At 36.6% G+C, this 13,989-nt stretch overlaps 1 protein-coding gene across 3 annotated transcripts in view; it reads right to left on the minus strand.

Annotated features, from left to right (window-relative positions):
* LOC149779414 (cobalamin trafficking protein CblD-like) overlaps positions 1 to 13,989 on the minus strand; it is a 50,697-nt gene that overhangs the window by 8,372 nt on the left and 28,336 nt on the right. For all 3 annotated transcript variants that reach the window (XM_089940075.1, XM_089940076.1, XM_089940074.1), the window contains 2 exons: positions 9,340 to 9,476; positions 2,937 to 3,023 (listed from right to left, as the gene is read on the minus strand). In XM_089940075.1, the coding sequence (XP_089796201.1) occupies positions 2,937 to 3,023; positions 9,340 to 9,476 (224 nt within the window). The remainder of the gene's footprint in view (positions 1 to 2,936; positions 3,024 to 9,339; positions 9,477 to 13,989) is intronic.

A 13,989-nucleotide genomic window follows, 5' to 3' on the forward strand; every position in this document is an offset into this window, starting at 1 on the left:
AAGGAATGTAGTTGAACATGAAAATGCATGTGCTGAAGCTATTTTCTTCTTTCAATTGACTGTAAACTCTGACCTTTTGACACCCCATAATTAGATGCCTCTTCCTTACCCCAAGTGCAAGCTATCCTCAAAGTTTGGTACAGGTCAGTGATGAAAAACTAATGTAATTCTGCAGAAATGATATCACTTCTTCAATCAGAGTGACCTTGATCCCTGTCCTTATGAACCAAAATCAATTTTGTTCTTTCTTACTCCAAGTGCATGCCATCCACAAAGTTTGGTAAATGTTAGATCACGAATAACTTGTCATCTGTGTGGAAACAAAACTGGTAACAGATGGGCAGATAATATGAAAACTTAATATACTGGGCGTATCAAAATGTCTAAAATGCTGAAAACTTGCTTTAATGATCTGACAATCTAACAAGTTAATCTAGATATGAAAAAAATATGACTTGAGTAAATTTTAGATTTACCGTATTTTCGCGTATATTAGATGTACCCAATTATAAGACGCACCCATATATAAGACGCGGGTTTTGACAATTTGTGTAAAAAATATTTTAAATAAGATGCCCACGAATATAAGATGCACTCAGCCACGCCATCTGCCGAACTGAGCAAACCCTATTTTGACTGCAGATGATACAGCGTTGATTTTCTTAAAAACTTATAAGTTACTTACGGTATTGATCTGTATCTAATATTATTTTTTTAAGTACTATTACATTATTGTTCCAATAAAATTTAATAAAATCTTTTGAATAATTCTGTGTGTTGTTTTGTTCAAATATGTACCGGTAAACATCCATTTTCAAACCACGTGCATCAAAGTGGCTGCCGGTACATGTACTTTCCATTGTCATAAATGCAAATATCTCCAATGTTTCGATCACTCACCTAATGTAAAAAAGGCTCCATTGACCGTTTTGGCTGAAGCTCAAAGAATTGTTTGAGGCAGGGCCACAACGGTTATTGTTTGATCTTATCTTCCTTTAGGCCGCTAGGCCTAGGCTTCAGCGGCTGGGGTTAGTAAACACCGGTATATACCGGTATATAGGGTATACGTGGGATCAATCTCTTGTCATAAATAAATGAGTGATCAATCTCTTGAGCATTTATAAAATTTTCACGATAACAAAGCGAAAATCATATATGGCCGATTTTAAATTAAACGTCATCAAGTTTGCCAAGGAGCATGGTAACAGCTGCTGGAAGAGAATTTAGTTGCACGTGAACTAATTTTTAGTTGCACGTGAATTTACGTGACTGGAAGTTGGAGGAAGAGAAGCGTAAGAAGATGAATTCAAGGAAACGAGCTCGTAGAGGTAGAAAGGCAAGATGGCCAAACTTGGAAGAAAATCTTGCCAACTGGGTACGTTCGCAACATGACAGTAACCGTGCGGTTTCAACGATATCGATGAAACTCAAGGCTCGAATTATTGTTACAGAAATGAAGATCATGGACTTTCGTGGCAGTGGGAACTGGGTGTACAAGTTCATGAAACGGAACAACCTTGCAGTCCGGGCACGTACAACTGTTGGACAGAAGCTTTCAGATGATTGGGAGAATAAACTGGATGTTTACAACACCTTTGTTCAGAAGGAAATAACTGAACTGAAGTTGGCAGATGATGCCATCATCAACATGGATGAGGTTCCAATGTCATTCAATATTCCAGCTAGCAGATCAGTGGCAGAGAATGGAGTAAAGACAGTAGCGGTTGATACCACGGGACACGAACGAACGAACTTAACTGTTGTGTTGGCCTGCACAGCTGCAGGAGGAAAACTGAAACCCATTGTTATCTTTAAAAGGATAACCATGCCCAGAGAAACTTTGCCAGCTGGAGTTGTTGTCTGCAATAAAAAGGCTGGATGAATACAGAGGTGATGCAGACCTGGACGGATAAGTGCTTCAGAACAAGAATAGGCGGATTTTTCAAGAAGCTATATCTTCTGATTTTCGATGCGATGGCTGCCCATAAGGAGACAACTGTGCAGAAACACATCCACAATGCTGGGGCCCACATAGCCATTATACCAGGTGGTCTGACTTGTAAGCTCCAGCCCTTGGATGTTGCCGTCATTCATCCATTTAGGACTTTTGTTTGTGAGGAATGGGATCGTTGGATGACTAGCAGTAAGCACACCTTCACGCCAGCTGTTCGACAACGTCGTGCAACATACATAGAGGTGTGTAATTGGGTTCTCCGGGCATGGGAGAAAGTGAAAACAACAACAATCATCAATGGCTTCAGAAAGCGTGGGATAATTCCAGAACCGGCCGCAGATATCAGTTCTTCGGACATCCGATACCACTGACTTCAATGAGGATCGATTATCAGCGGCTATGGAGGTATTCGGCGACAAGAGTGAATTCAATGAAAATTTTGATGGATTTGAAGCAGAAACTGATGACGATGAAGATGAATAGATTGATTTTAAATCAAGACAAACAGTATTTTTAGTAAATGTTTATTATAAAAATTGTTGACTGAGTTTCCATTTGTGTAAAAAAATAATTAGATAAGACGCCCACGAATATAAGACGCACTTAGGGTGCGGGGTAAGTAAAATTTTATATAAGATGCATCTTATATACGCGAAAATACGGTAAGTCATTTTACTTAAATTGTAATATCACAAGGCCTGCTTTTCTGCAAATGTTGAAGACTTTTTGCAACAGTCTGAAATTCTGAGTCCTTTTCTATAGGTGATACATAAATAGTTTATGTGGATCATTTAATAATAACATGGTTTGGAGAGTTATTATTTGATGTACAATGCAAAAATATTTTGCTCCCCCCACCACACCCATCAACCACAACATTTTTAAGCCTATATGTTTCTTGAGTCAGCAAATGCTTTAACTTAACACATATTTGGAAAAAAACAACAACCAACACAAACATTGTAATGAGTATCTTTCTTACAGGCTTCCCACTGGATGGATCAATAAAATCGGCCCAGAATCCAGCTGCTCTCAATGCCTCACAGATCTCACCAGCTCCCTGAACAAACTGAAAATTGATAAATATATACACATGTCATGCAAACATACAACAAATTAGCTAATGTAATAATTCTGGATGCTAATGAGAGGTGGCACTGACATACCGTATATACTCACATATAAGCCCGTTCACGTATAAGCCGACCCTCAAACTGAGCAGGTATAAACATTAAAATGTATATGACATGCATATAAGCCAACCAACAACTCAGACATCTCAAGATGCACGAGGTAAGTTCTAAATGCATTTATTTAGGCAAACTTATATTTAAAACAATGCATGTATACTTATCTCGAGGTTGGCATGCATGATTATTAAAAAGAAATGGTATAAATTTAATTTTCCGTTTTCTTATTGTTTCTGCCTAATTTAGATTTGTGTATAATTTGATCGAACGATGACAAGAATTTAGCAATTGTGAGTTGCTCTAACACTACCTCTCCCTTTTGACTTGATTATTGTTTATTCATGCATTATTGCATTGGACATTTTATATCAGTGCACCGGTAATTATGTTTTTACTTTGCTTTGAAACTGTAAATATCTAACTCATTAAAATGTAATCCCAGTATGACAACACAACGAACAAACAATACAGTTTGACTCAACGCTCGCAATTAGGCTACTTAACTTATTTTTATAATGGCGCCACCACATTGTAGGTTTCATTAATCGCTGAATTAAGTACATCCGTTGGAGATGAATCATGGGCACCATTGCGCTAAACTTTAATGATATCTCCAAAATACAATAATAAAGGTTCGGAAATAATGCTTTGAAAATTATGCTAATACTATAAAAGCTAAGTTGTACTTTGCTTTGTTGTAAGTGACCTTACACAATACCTGTCAACTTTCACACCGGGAGAGAAAAAAAACCTCGATTTTCAGGGTCGCTCTATGTTAACCTCCCGATTTCATAATATCTTCCGATTTTTGCAGAAAACTCCCAATTATTACATTATGTTTTCGATTTTCATTTCTTCTAAACAAGAAAAGTCCTCTGTTGTATCACCTGTGAATTATTGTTGTGATGAAATAATTAAATTACTAAAAAAGAATTTGCTTCTACACTAAATAGAATGTTAAGTTTAAATTCATGTAAATTAATTATTTTTTTTACCTCTAAAAAAATACAAAAATAAAAATATAAACCAGAAGAAAAAGAAAAACCAACAATAAAATCGTCCACAACTAATTTCAATCCCAAGAATGATCACTGTGAATGCTGTAACTCCATATAGTATAGTGCCATTCCCACAAAAGAAACTTACACGCATGAACACATGGCATTTTTATACCATATATACCAACGTTAATTACCATTGTTAAATTAAAGGAAGGAATGAAAATACACACTACACAGCAAATGTGTCCTCAAAAAACTAATTCAGAATACAAGTTTTATAAAAACAATACTAAAAGATTATGACTTGGCAATAAGGGAATAAGGTCAGATATATAAAGAGGGGAAGATAGCTGCCACATATACGGTACCATGAGGCTGGCTTTTTTGGTACCTTTGTACTGGTATAGTTACCAGTCAAAATTCCCTTTTATCACAAGCCAGTATCAGAGTTTTAATGATTGACTGGCCTATATTGCTGTCACAAAATGAAAGACAAATTCACCGACTATCAACATAGGAGACGCTGAAACATCCAAGCTTTCCATTGTGTGGAAAGTTATGATGTTTGGTCAGCTAAAACACAAAACTAAAATTGACTGATGTTGATCTTAGTTGATCTATATGAGAATTTTAGCTTTTATTATTACCACTCTTCGTGAACATGTTAATTATGACGGTTATGTGCCTTGTACAATTAAATGTGCGAACCTTTTTAAAAATATTATCTCAATTTGTAGGATCGCTTATATCACTGAAAATGAGTAACTCGTGTGTGCGTGATTCAACATAAATGAAACAGCTATTAAGGACTGGCTGAAATGCAATTTTGTCGAAACAATGTGAAGCTAGACTTCTGAAGTAAAATCTCAAGAAGGTTGACTCTGCATGCCAGTCAACAGCTTCTATTATATCTGGATCGAAACATTATGTTCAAATGCAAGGCTCGCAGAGATGTCTTAAATCTCATGAGCTGTAATCTTCACGAGGCAACAAAGATCTTGTCTGAGTAGGCCAAATATAATCCATTTCAGATATGAAGCAAGGGGTTGAGGGTGACTTTGTTTTCCAGATTTCACAAGTAGGAAGAAGCGTTTGCTCATCCAACTTGTTTCTGTGCATTTCAAGTAGTGACTGAGTGTGCCAACAGGATCTTTTGTGGCCTCTGCTCTCAACCTGTCCATGGAAGAAAACGAATGAATGATGACTCTTTGACTACCGACTGATGGTAACCTATTTTTGGCTACAAAGCCTGGTTGTGTCAAGAGGACCACCAAACCAACCAATCTGAACTGAAGAAAGTTTGGCTCGACATAAAGGGCATGCAGCTCACTGACTCTGCTACAGAAGCTAAGGCTATTAGGAAACATGTCTTGTATGACTGATCAAGGGGATTTGCAAATGGACTTTTTACCATTGTGCTAGCCACATCATTTGTAAAGATGCATAATAAGACAGCCAATCAGGATCAAGTTCACTGCCACAATGAATAATCATAGGAGTTGCAACAACTCTCCTGCTGAAATTCAAGACTTTTTGGAAACCAACTCAACAAGTTTGAAAATCCTGATTACACAAACATTAGGAAATCGTATCAGATTCAGGTTGGTGTTAAACTCCATACCAAGACGGATAAAAAGCTGGGTTGGATGAAGGTCAGACTTCCCGGTCAACTAAAAAACCTAGATGATTACAAAGTGAGAGAAGATTGTTTCTGCGTCAGTGTAGAAAAGAACTTACCATATGTTTCTGGAGGATGTTGTCCATGTATGCTGTTGTTGTTTTAGATAAAGTTGACCAGAACAGGGTGGCTATGCAATTCATAGCCTTGGTAAAAAGCCCAAGTGCTGATGTTGAGGCCAAAGGATAAGACTTTGAACTAATAAACCATGTCATGGCAAGCAAAACAAAGAAATGATACAGGGTGGATAGGGGCATGAAAATATGTTGGTCAAAACAAGACTGATGATATACATGTCCCTTCGGATGGACAGGAAAATTGATCCTGTTGTCTCCATTGTGAATTTCATTTGGGCAATGAACTGGCTGAGATGACCCAGGTCAATGATCAGCTTTCAGCTTGCTGCTCGCTTTCCAATTAAGAAACAGCCTTGAATAAAACCTCGGTTATTGTGGCCTTTGTATAATCTTCACTGCCTGCTTTTTGATGAGTGGACATGTTTATGGGTAGAAGGCCTAAAGGTGGAGAAATCTAGTTTCTCACTGCTTCTGTATGATTGCCTCTGAGGCTGGTTAGGCTGTTGTCTCCTGGCATTAGGTTGGGATCGATATTGATGCACATCTAAATGAAAAAAAAAACATGTCCCAAGGCTGCTTAATGTCCCTTTGCACTGGCAGGGGCTGAGTGTTTCTGAATGCCTGTGTACACTGAGTGGCAGCTCCTGAGCTGCTTGCCACCAAACTTCTTTGATTGTTCCTCCAAAAGCAACGGTAACCAAACAACGTCATCCATAAAGTGAGGACATGCACTGCAGAAATGTGACACACTGTACCAGGTCTAAGTTGGTTACTGCTGTCAAGGCATTAGCCAATGGTATGGTGATTTTCCGATTAATGACTCTAGCAATCCTGGCCTTTGCTTCCCAAGCGTGACTATTGCTGGATTTCTCTGCAAGTCTGAAAGTTGCCATTGAGGCCAAACCTAATATTGAATAAGTTGCAACTATGTTCTGAACCAGCTCTGATGTGGCATGGAACACATTTTGTCCATTTTATAAAACAGTGAAGCAGACATATGAACAGCTGCTATATTCTTGCCAAGGGCCTGGAGATCAGTTTTATACCAGCAAGATTAAAATGTCACTGGAATTTGGATTTATGAAAAGAAAGCCTGAGAGTTTCCAGAGTCACCAGTACTACCCAGAGCTGGTCATTAACTGGGCACAAAGCCAGAACAATGGCATCTCTTCTTCCTCATTGAGATCTACTGATTCTTTAACTTTATAGTCTTGAGTTGTGGTAGGGGGAGGGCATTCTGAAGTTGACAATACCCTATAAATGTCATCAATGGTGGCTTTAAAACTAAATTCAGTTTGTTCCATGGTCAGATCTGAGAATGGCTGATCTGAATCAGTTTCATCACATTCACTTTGTGTCAAGTTCTGATCTGGGTCTGCTTGTGGCTCTGGAGAAGTCTTACCAGGTGGCATCGAAGTTTCAGTTCCAACCACTCTGAAAATGTCACTACCTTTTCCTTGTGGACAATCAACGAACATACAGAAGTCCATCATTGCTAGCTGGTTTGCCAGGGAAATGGTCAGCATGGATGCTGGCAGTATAACAGAGGGTCTGGCTAACACCATTACCAATCACTCCAAGAGTGGACTGAAAGATTTTTCACTGAAATCTCCATCATAGTAAGTGTATGTTGCTGATGGTATGGTAGATGGACATATCTGACACTAATATCCCTGTAAATCATAACAGGCAGGACCATTTCAATGAAAAGGTCTGCATATTCGGATGTCTGGTGATGACTGAACAGCTGGTTATGACATATATATCATGCATTGGATCCAATACAAATCCCATGGGTCCTGACTTACAGGCCTTAAGATTATGCTCGGATACACAGATGGACCTATGCCCACTGAGCTGCCTAAAATTGGGGGGACACTCGTCTAATGACTCAGAGTCAGAATTGAAAGTGATGAACTAAATGGCTGGACCATCTTCTCAAAAGGTCTCCCATGCTGGACGGTTAGTGATGGCTGGACAGCCAGTAACAGTGCAGTGGTATAATGAGTTGGATCCGGTACAAACTCCATTGGTCCTGACTTACAGGTCTGAAGGCCATGCAAAGAAATGTGGGGAAACTTACACCCAATGAGCTGCCTAAAACTGGGGGACACTCAACCAATTAGCCAGAATTGCCAAGGTTGTCTTCCTTGACTTATTCTGTCTTTCCTTCTTTTCAATGCCTTATGGACTACTGCTCTGAACTTTGCATTTTATTCATTTAGTAGACATTTCTACTGAAACGACACAAGCAAAAACAAAGCACAGATTAGCAATTCAGCATGTTAATAACTAGCTAACAGTGACGCCCATACTTCCTCTGACTATACATTACACATGTTGCATGTCACAAACAATATATACTTAATATATATAAAACAAGAGTCATGATAGACTTTCATGCTCTGAACTTGCATTTTTAGGATTTAGATGACATTTCTGCAGAAATAACAAAAGATTTATCAGGATGTTAATAACTCACTAAAACAAAACTCCATTATTAATGGAGCAAGCCAAAAAAAAATTTAAAGTTGCACTAACTCATAATGACCTTGCATGACATCAATGATACTGTGGTAAAATGTCTTCCTGAATAGATGTAAACTCTAAAGGTGACAAAATCACTCAAATTTGGCAGAAACTGAAAAAAATAATTTCACACAATAGATATAAAAAGAACATTGGATGGTTCAATTAGAACACAATAAAGGCTTGGATTGTCAGAGGTTTAACTGTACAACGTTAACAGTACAGCAGCAAAACTACAAACTAGAGACACTGGGTTGTGGCAAGGGGAGGTAATAGGCTAGAGTTATTGCTCTTTGTCTATATGAGATAGACAAGAAAAAATGTTTTTTTTCTTTTAGTAGGGCTGAATTCACAAAGTAGCAGGCTAGTATTCCTAACATAATATGACTGGAGAACGTATCTGAAGGAGAAATATATTTTGTTTGTTTTGCAAACTATAGAAATATATGTTTTAAGCAATTATCTGAGAATAAAGCTGCCCTCATATAATAGTCATTAACAAAATTATAGCAGCTATAATCCACTTATGTGGCATTAATGATGACATAATGTCTTAGCTAATAGTTTTTATAGACTTTTCCTTGCACAGAAGCTCTTGTTTTAACACCTGCACATGTAACAAATAAGGACAAAATCCAACTCAAGCTAAACCAACTAAAATTTGAAATCTGTAATTTTGCTTAGAACCAGTTCAAATCAATGGACATGCTGGATTTTCCTAATTTTATTTCCCTTCAATGCATTCAAAATTTCGTTCACAAGCTTTCAGCTGTATTTATGTAATACTTCACACCATACCAGATACAGTCTGTGTCAGCAGCCTAATTGTGTCAGCATATACTGAGAGTTTGACTGACATATGGTATATTATAGATTCATTTAAGACAACTGCTCCCTTTCCAATACTCACACTTGCCAACAATTCTTCCCTTTCCAATGCTACTGCCTCACTCCATGAAGTCATGTCATTCAATGTTTTCTGACTGACAGTAATGACAGTGAAATCGCCAGACATGATGTTCCGGTCTGGAAACAGGTTAGACAAATCTGGGACAAGAAATAAAAATATTCACAAATCTGGCAAATCTCCTTTTGTCAACATATCAGTTTAATCTGCTTCAGTAAACATAGTACCATGAACAGTACATTATATTTCTGCCTATGTGCCTGACCACGGTCAAGGTTACTGCACATGGAAATTCATTTTTTTTTTCAATGACCACTGTATGTAGACTGTTGCATTTATATCTAACTAAGATATATAAACTGAGATCTACTAATGCTAGGGACACAGCTGTAGCTATTATATATTGCAGGGAAATGAAAACATAATTACATCTATATGATAGCACTGATCAATACACTTTTTTGATACCATCACTGTGCCAAATCTCACAACAATACTTTGAGATGACAACAGATAATAACCATGCTTAAAATACCACATCAACAGATGGGATAAATACCTCTCAGAAAGCATATCATATCAACAAATCTACATCCACCAAAGAAAAGACATGACAGTAGACATGCTAAACCTGCAAAGGAAATACAATATGTCAATAGATAAGCTAATTTTACCTAGGAAAGACACTATCAACAGATCCCCTAAATCAGCTCAAGAAAGGACATGTCAACTGATCCTCTAAATCTGCCAATGAAAACATAACATGTACTAAATCTGCCTAAAATGACATGTCAACTGGTCTCCTAAACCTACCTAAGAAAGTACATGTCAAAAGATCTCCTTAATCTATCATGGAAATTACAATTCAACAGACCTGCTTAATCTGCCTGAGAAAAGAGAACATCTCAACAGGTCTCATAAATCTGCTACAGAAAGTACAACATAACAGATCTGGTACACTTGCCAGAGAAAGCACACTGTGTCTACTGGTCTATAAAATACACCATTGTCCCATCTTTGTGTGAACATTATGGCATCAATTATATTTAGATCAAATCTACTAAATTTACACATGTACAAGTTTTCACTGATGGAGCACTAAAACTCAGCTGTCACTAATCCATTGGCACAGTGAAAATTATTGCTGGTCACTATCATAACAGTTAAGAAGTGGTCCATATTGGTATTACCTTTAATGGTAAATTTATGTGTTTACTGTGTTATCTAATTATCCACCGAAATCCCTGCACTTGATCAGGTACAATAACTGCTCACTGTGCAAACAGACATAGAACTAGCCTGGTGTACTGCCAACAAGCACTGATTTCATTACTGATGATAACAAAAGGTATATAATTGATCAAATGGAAAAGGTCTCATCTGTTGACTCGATAAATAATCCAGAATTATACTGAATGTGTTTTAATATTTATATAACTGTTGATAAATATGCAATGCATTATGCAGTGAAAATTGAATAAACAGGTAAAACTATTTTCGCAATGTGCAACTATCACTGAAAGGGCAGAAATTAGATGATGACAAGAGAAAGTGCAATAACAATATATGATCAAAAGACACTAAGAAATCACCAGAAATTCTTGGAACACAAATGACCTAAGTACAACTCTGAGAGATTATGATGTTGTACCCTTTTTGCACCGAATATTCAAAGAAATACAAAAGTGTGCAGGGTACATCATTTTTCAGTCGTGTTGGTTAAATAGATGTCCTTCTGAGTTGATGTTAATGAGTATTAAATATTAATAGGAAACTGAACTGGCTTCCGTTGATTCTAGCAGGGTCAGTAAAATTTAGCCAGGATCAGTATACTTTGAGTTTCAAGCCCTGCTAACTGATATGCTTTAACATTGACCCAATTTTGTCTGGACAGGATTCTAACCCATTATATACTGGCTGCAAGTCTTACCGAACAAGCATGGCCCTACAATCTTAACATGGCCGTCTCAGTAAGGCAGTAAATTTATTATTGGAATCTGGACCAATAAGGTGTAACAAAATATCATGTACTGCTACTGTCATGCATGTAATAAAAGTCCAGAATTTTGATTCAAGACTGATGCAGCAATGCGTTTAGATAAAAAGTTTGTAACTTTACTTGAACCTTAATTACCTGCAGTATAGTTTCACAAACTGCAGTTCCAAACCCTACATAGCTCAATGTCTTCTTGACATCTCTCAACCTGATGTGAGCTTTAGAACAAAATAAATTTCACACTGGTCAAGGAAACAGCAATCACCTATCCTGCCATGTGACATACACAAATCAAAACATTATGTCTACTAAATATAACTGTTGCACTTCCCCAAGGATCTGAATATTCCCTTTTATTATCCTGAATTGTTGAAACGTTTAAAGAGGTTTATTATCCTTTTTGTCCTTACTTGCATAAGTTAGCCCACCATAATTCTTGACTTAGAGATACGATAGGATTCTTTTAGATATTATTGTTTAATAATGTTATGACTCTATGATCTTAAACAAAGCAATGAGAACCAAATAAAGAGCCAAAAAGCATCAAGCTTTGTAAAATTCAACAAATAATTTATTTCCCTAAAATGCAAACTGAAAATTTTAAGACAAAATAACTTAGGGTATTGCGAATTAATTCCCAAATAATCCTAGAATTACTTACACAAGTCCTAAAGAATAAAGTTCTAATAAACTTTAGTGGTATTCCAAAATAAATCCAATGCTGAAAGTGCTGATGTGCCTGTTATGGTCTGAATAGTAATGATGTGCCAACAGTCTTTTGTTGAATCCCAATAATAATATCCAAGAATATATCCTTATTTGAATTTCACAATAAATCCAGCTCTCTATTTCCAAGAATATTAATTTTCATGTATTTGAGCACTTGATATTTCCAGTGAATAAATAAATTCCAGCACAAACGAAACACTGGACATAATAATAAGACTGATTTCTGTTTCAGATGTTATTGCAGGATTAGAAATTTTTACCAGTAAACAAGATTTTATACTCCTCTACCTGACCTAGTTCATAATTAGCATTTTCTATATAAAAAACTATTACCTAATGGAAAATTTCATTCTAGAAGGTCCCAAATGTTTACAGTATAAAATCAAAGTTACAATTAGGTCTGTTACTAAAATTACAATAAAGAACATGGTAAATACAATGTCCTTGAATCAGTTTAAGATAATAATCCTAATATTAATCCTACAGTCAGTAAAAAGTAAACATGTTCATTTACAAAACTGTCACTGATTCTGGACAAGATCAGCTAAACGATTACCACTGCCCTCAGCATATAATAACAAAATATAAAACTAAAAACAATGAAAATTAAATATACATAACAATAATTAATTATATGGTAATATTTGTTAATTAGGCCTTTCAGGCTTGTGCTGTTCTTAAAACTGCTGTGCGGCATGTACACATCCCATATCTGCTTTGCAGACAGTGAAATACCAATCAAGAAGAGCTAGCCACCCATAGCAGTAGACATGTGGGTTCATGGCAAGTAGAAAACCTCAAAAAGAGCATGGGTGGCAATTATTATTTTGAATTGCATCAAGCTGTTGAGCACACATCTATTTAGAATTATCACCTAGGAAACGGGCTTGTATTTGCACTGTGAACATCACTTGGTGTTAAAAATGACCTTTGGACATGAAAAATGCAGACATAAATTTGGGATTGGGATGCATATGTGGTGCACAAACTTCTTTTGCTACGAAGTGCCATTAACTTCTCAGATCAAGTGAAAAATGTTCTTATGCTTTTTTTCAATAAAGATATCCAATGTATATAGTAGGTGGCACTGAATGAAGCGACATGTGCTCCAGCGTTTTTCATTAGTAGTTTAAGATTTATAGCACTGACAAGAAAAAATGTGAAGATTTGCATGGTTCTATTAATCCAAAGTGTTTTTCTGTGTTTAATCAATTTTGTGGAACAAACGAATCTTGCTTTTGTCAGTTGGGAAAACGGTTCCTGTGTATGCACTCTGTGCACTAAATACATAACAGGTGAATGTAAACAGACTTCACCTACAGTTATTAATTGTAAACCAACCCCAACTACACATATTACCTACAGCAGAGATACACAGCTGCTGAATGTAAACAGACTTCGCCTACGGTTATTAACTATAAATCAACCCAGACAACACAGATTACTTACAGAAGAGATGAACTCGTACCACTCAGGAATCGCATCTTTCATAACAATATTCTCAGAATGTTACCAGAAGATAGATACACGTGTCAACATAAGAAAATTTTGCTGAACAGGATGAGAAAAAGAAGATCAAGAGGGGACAGGAAAAAAGAAATAAGTATCAAATTATTAAACCCAGCCACTCTCATAAATATACTAAAGAAAAATTGTTGATATTACTACTAAACACTCAATCAGTCAAAACAAAAGATCTAGCATCAGACAATGTATTGATGAATATAATGCAGATGTAACCAACTTCACAGAAACATAGTTAACTGAATGATGACTCATTTTGAGTGATGAGTAGTGAACCAATGGTCTATGTATGGAGATGTAAACAGACAGAAGCAAAAAGGAGGAGGCTTGGTCATAATTTACAAATGTTATAGTATGGTTAAAAGGGTCAATAGTGGCAGAAAAATATCATTTGAATATGTATC

This window comes from Sinohyriopsis cumingii, chromosome 17 (assembly GCF_028554795.1).
Source record: "Sinohyriopsis cumingii isolate HCF-2022 chromosome 17, ASM2855479v2, whole genome shotgun sequence".
Classification (NCBI taxonomy): domain Eukaryota; kingdom Metazoa; phylum Mollusca; class Bivalvia; order Unionida; family Unionidae; genus Sinohyriopsis; species Sinohyriopsis cumingii.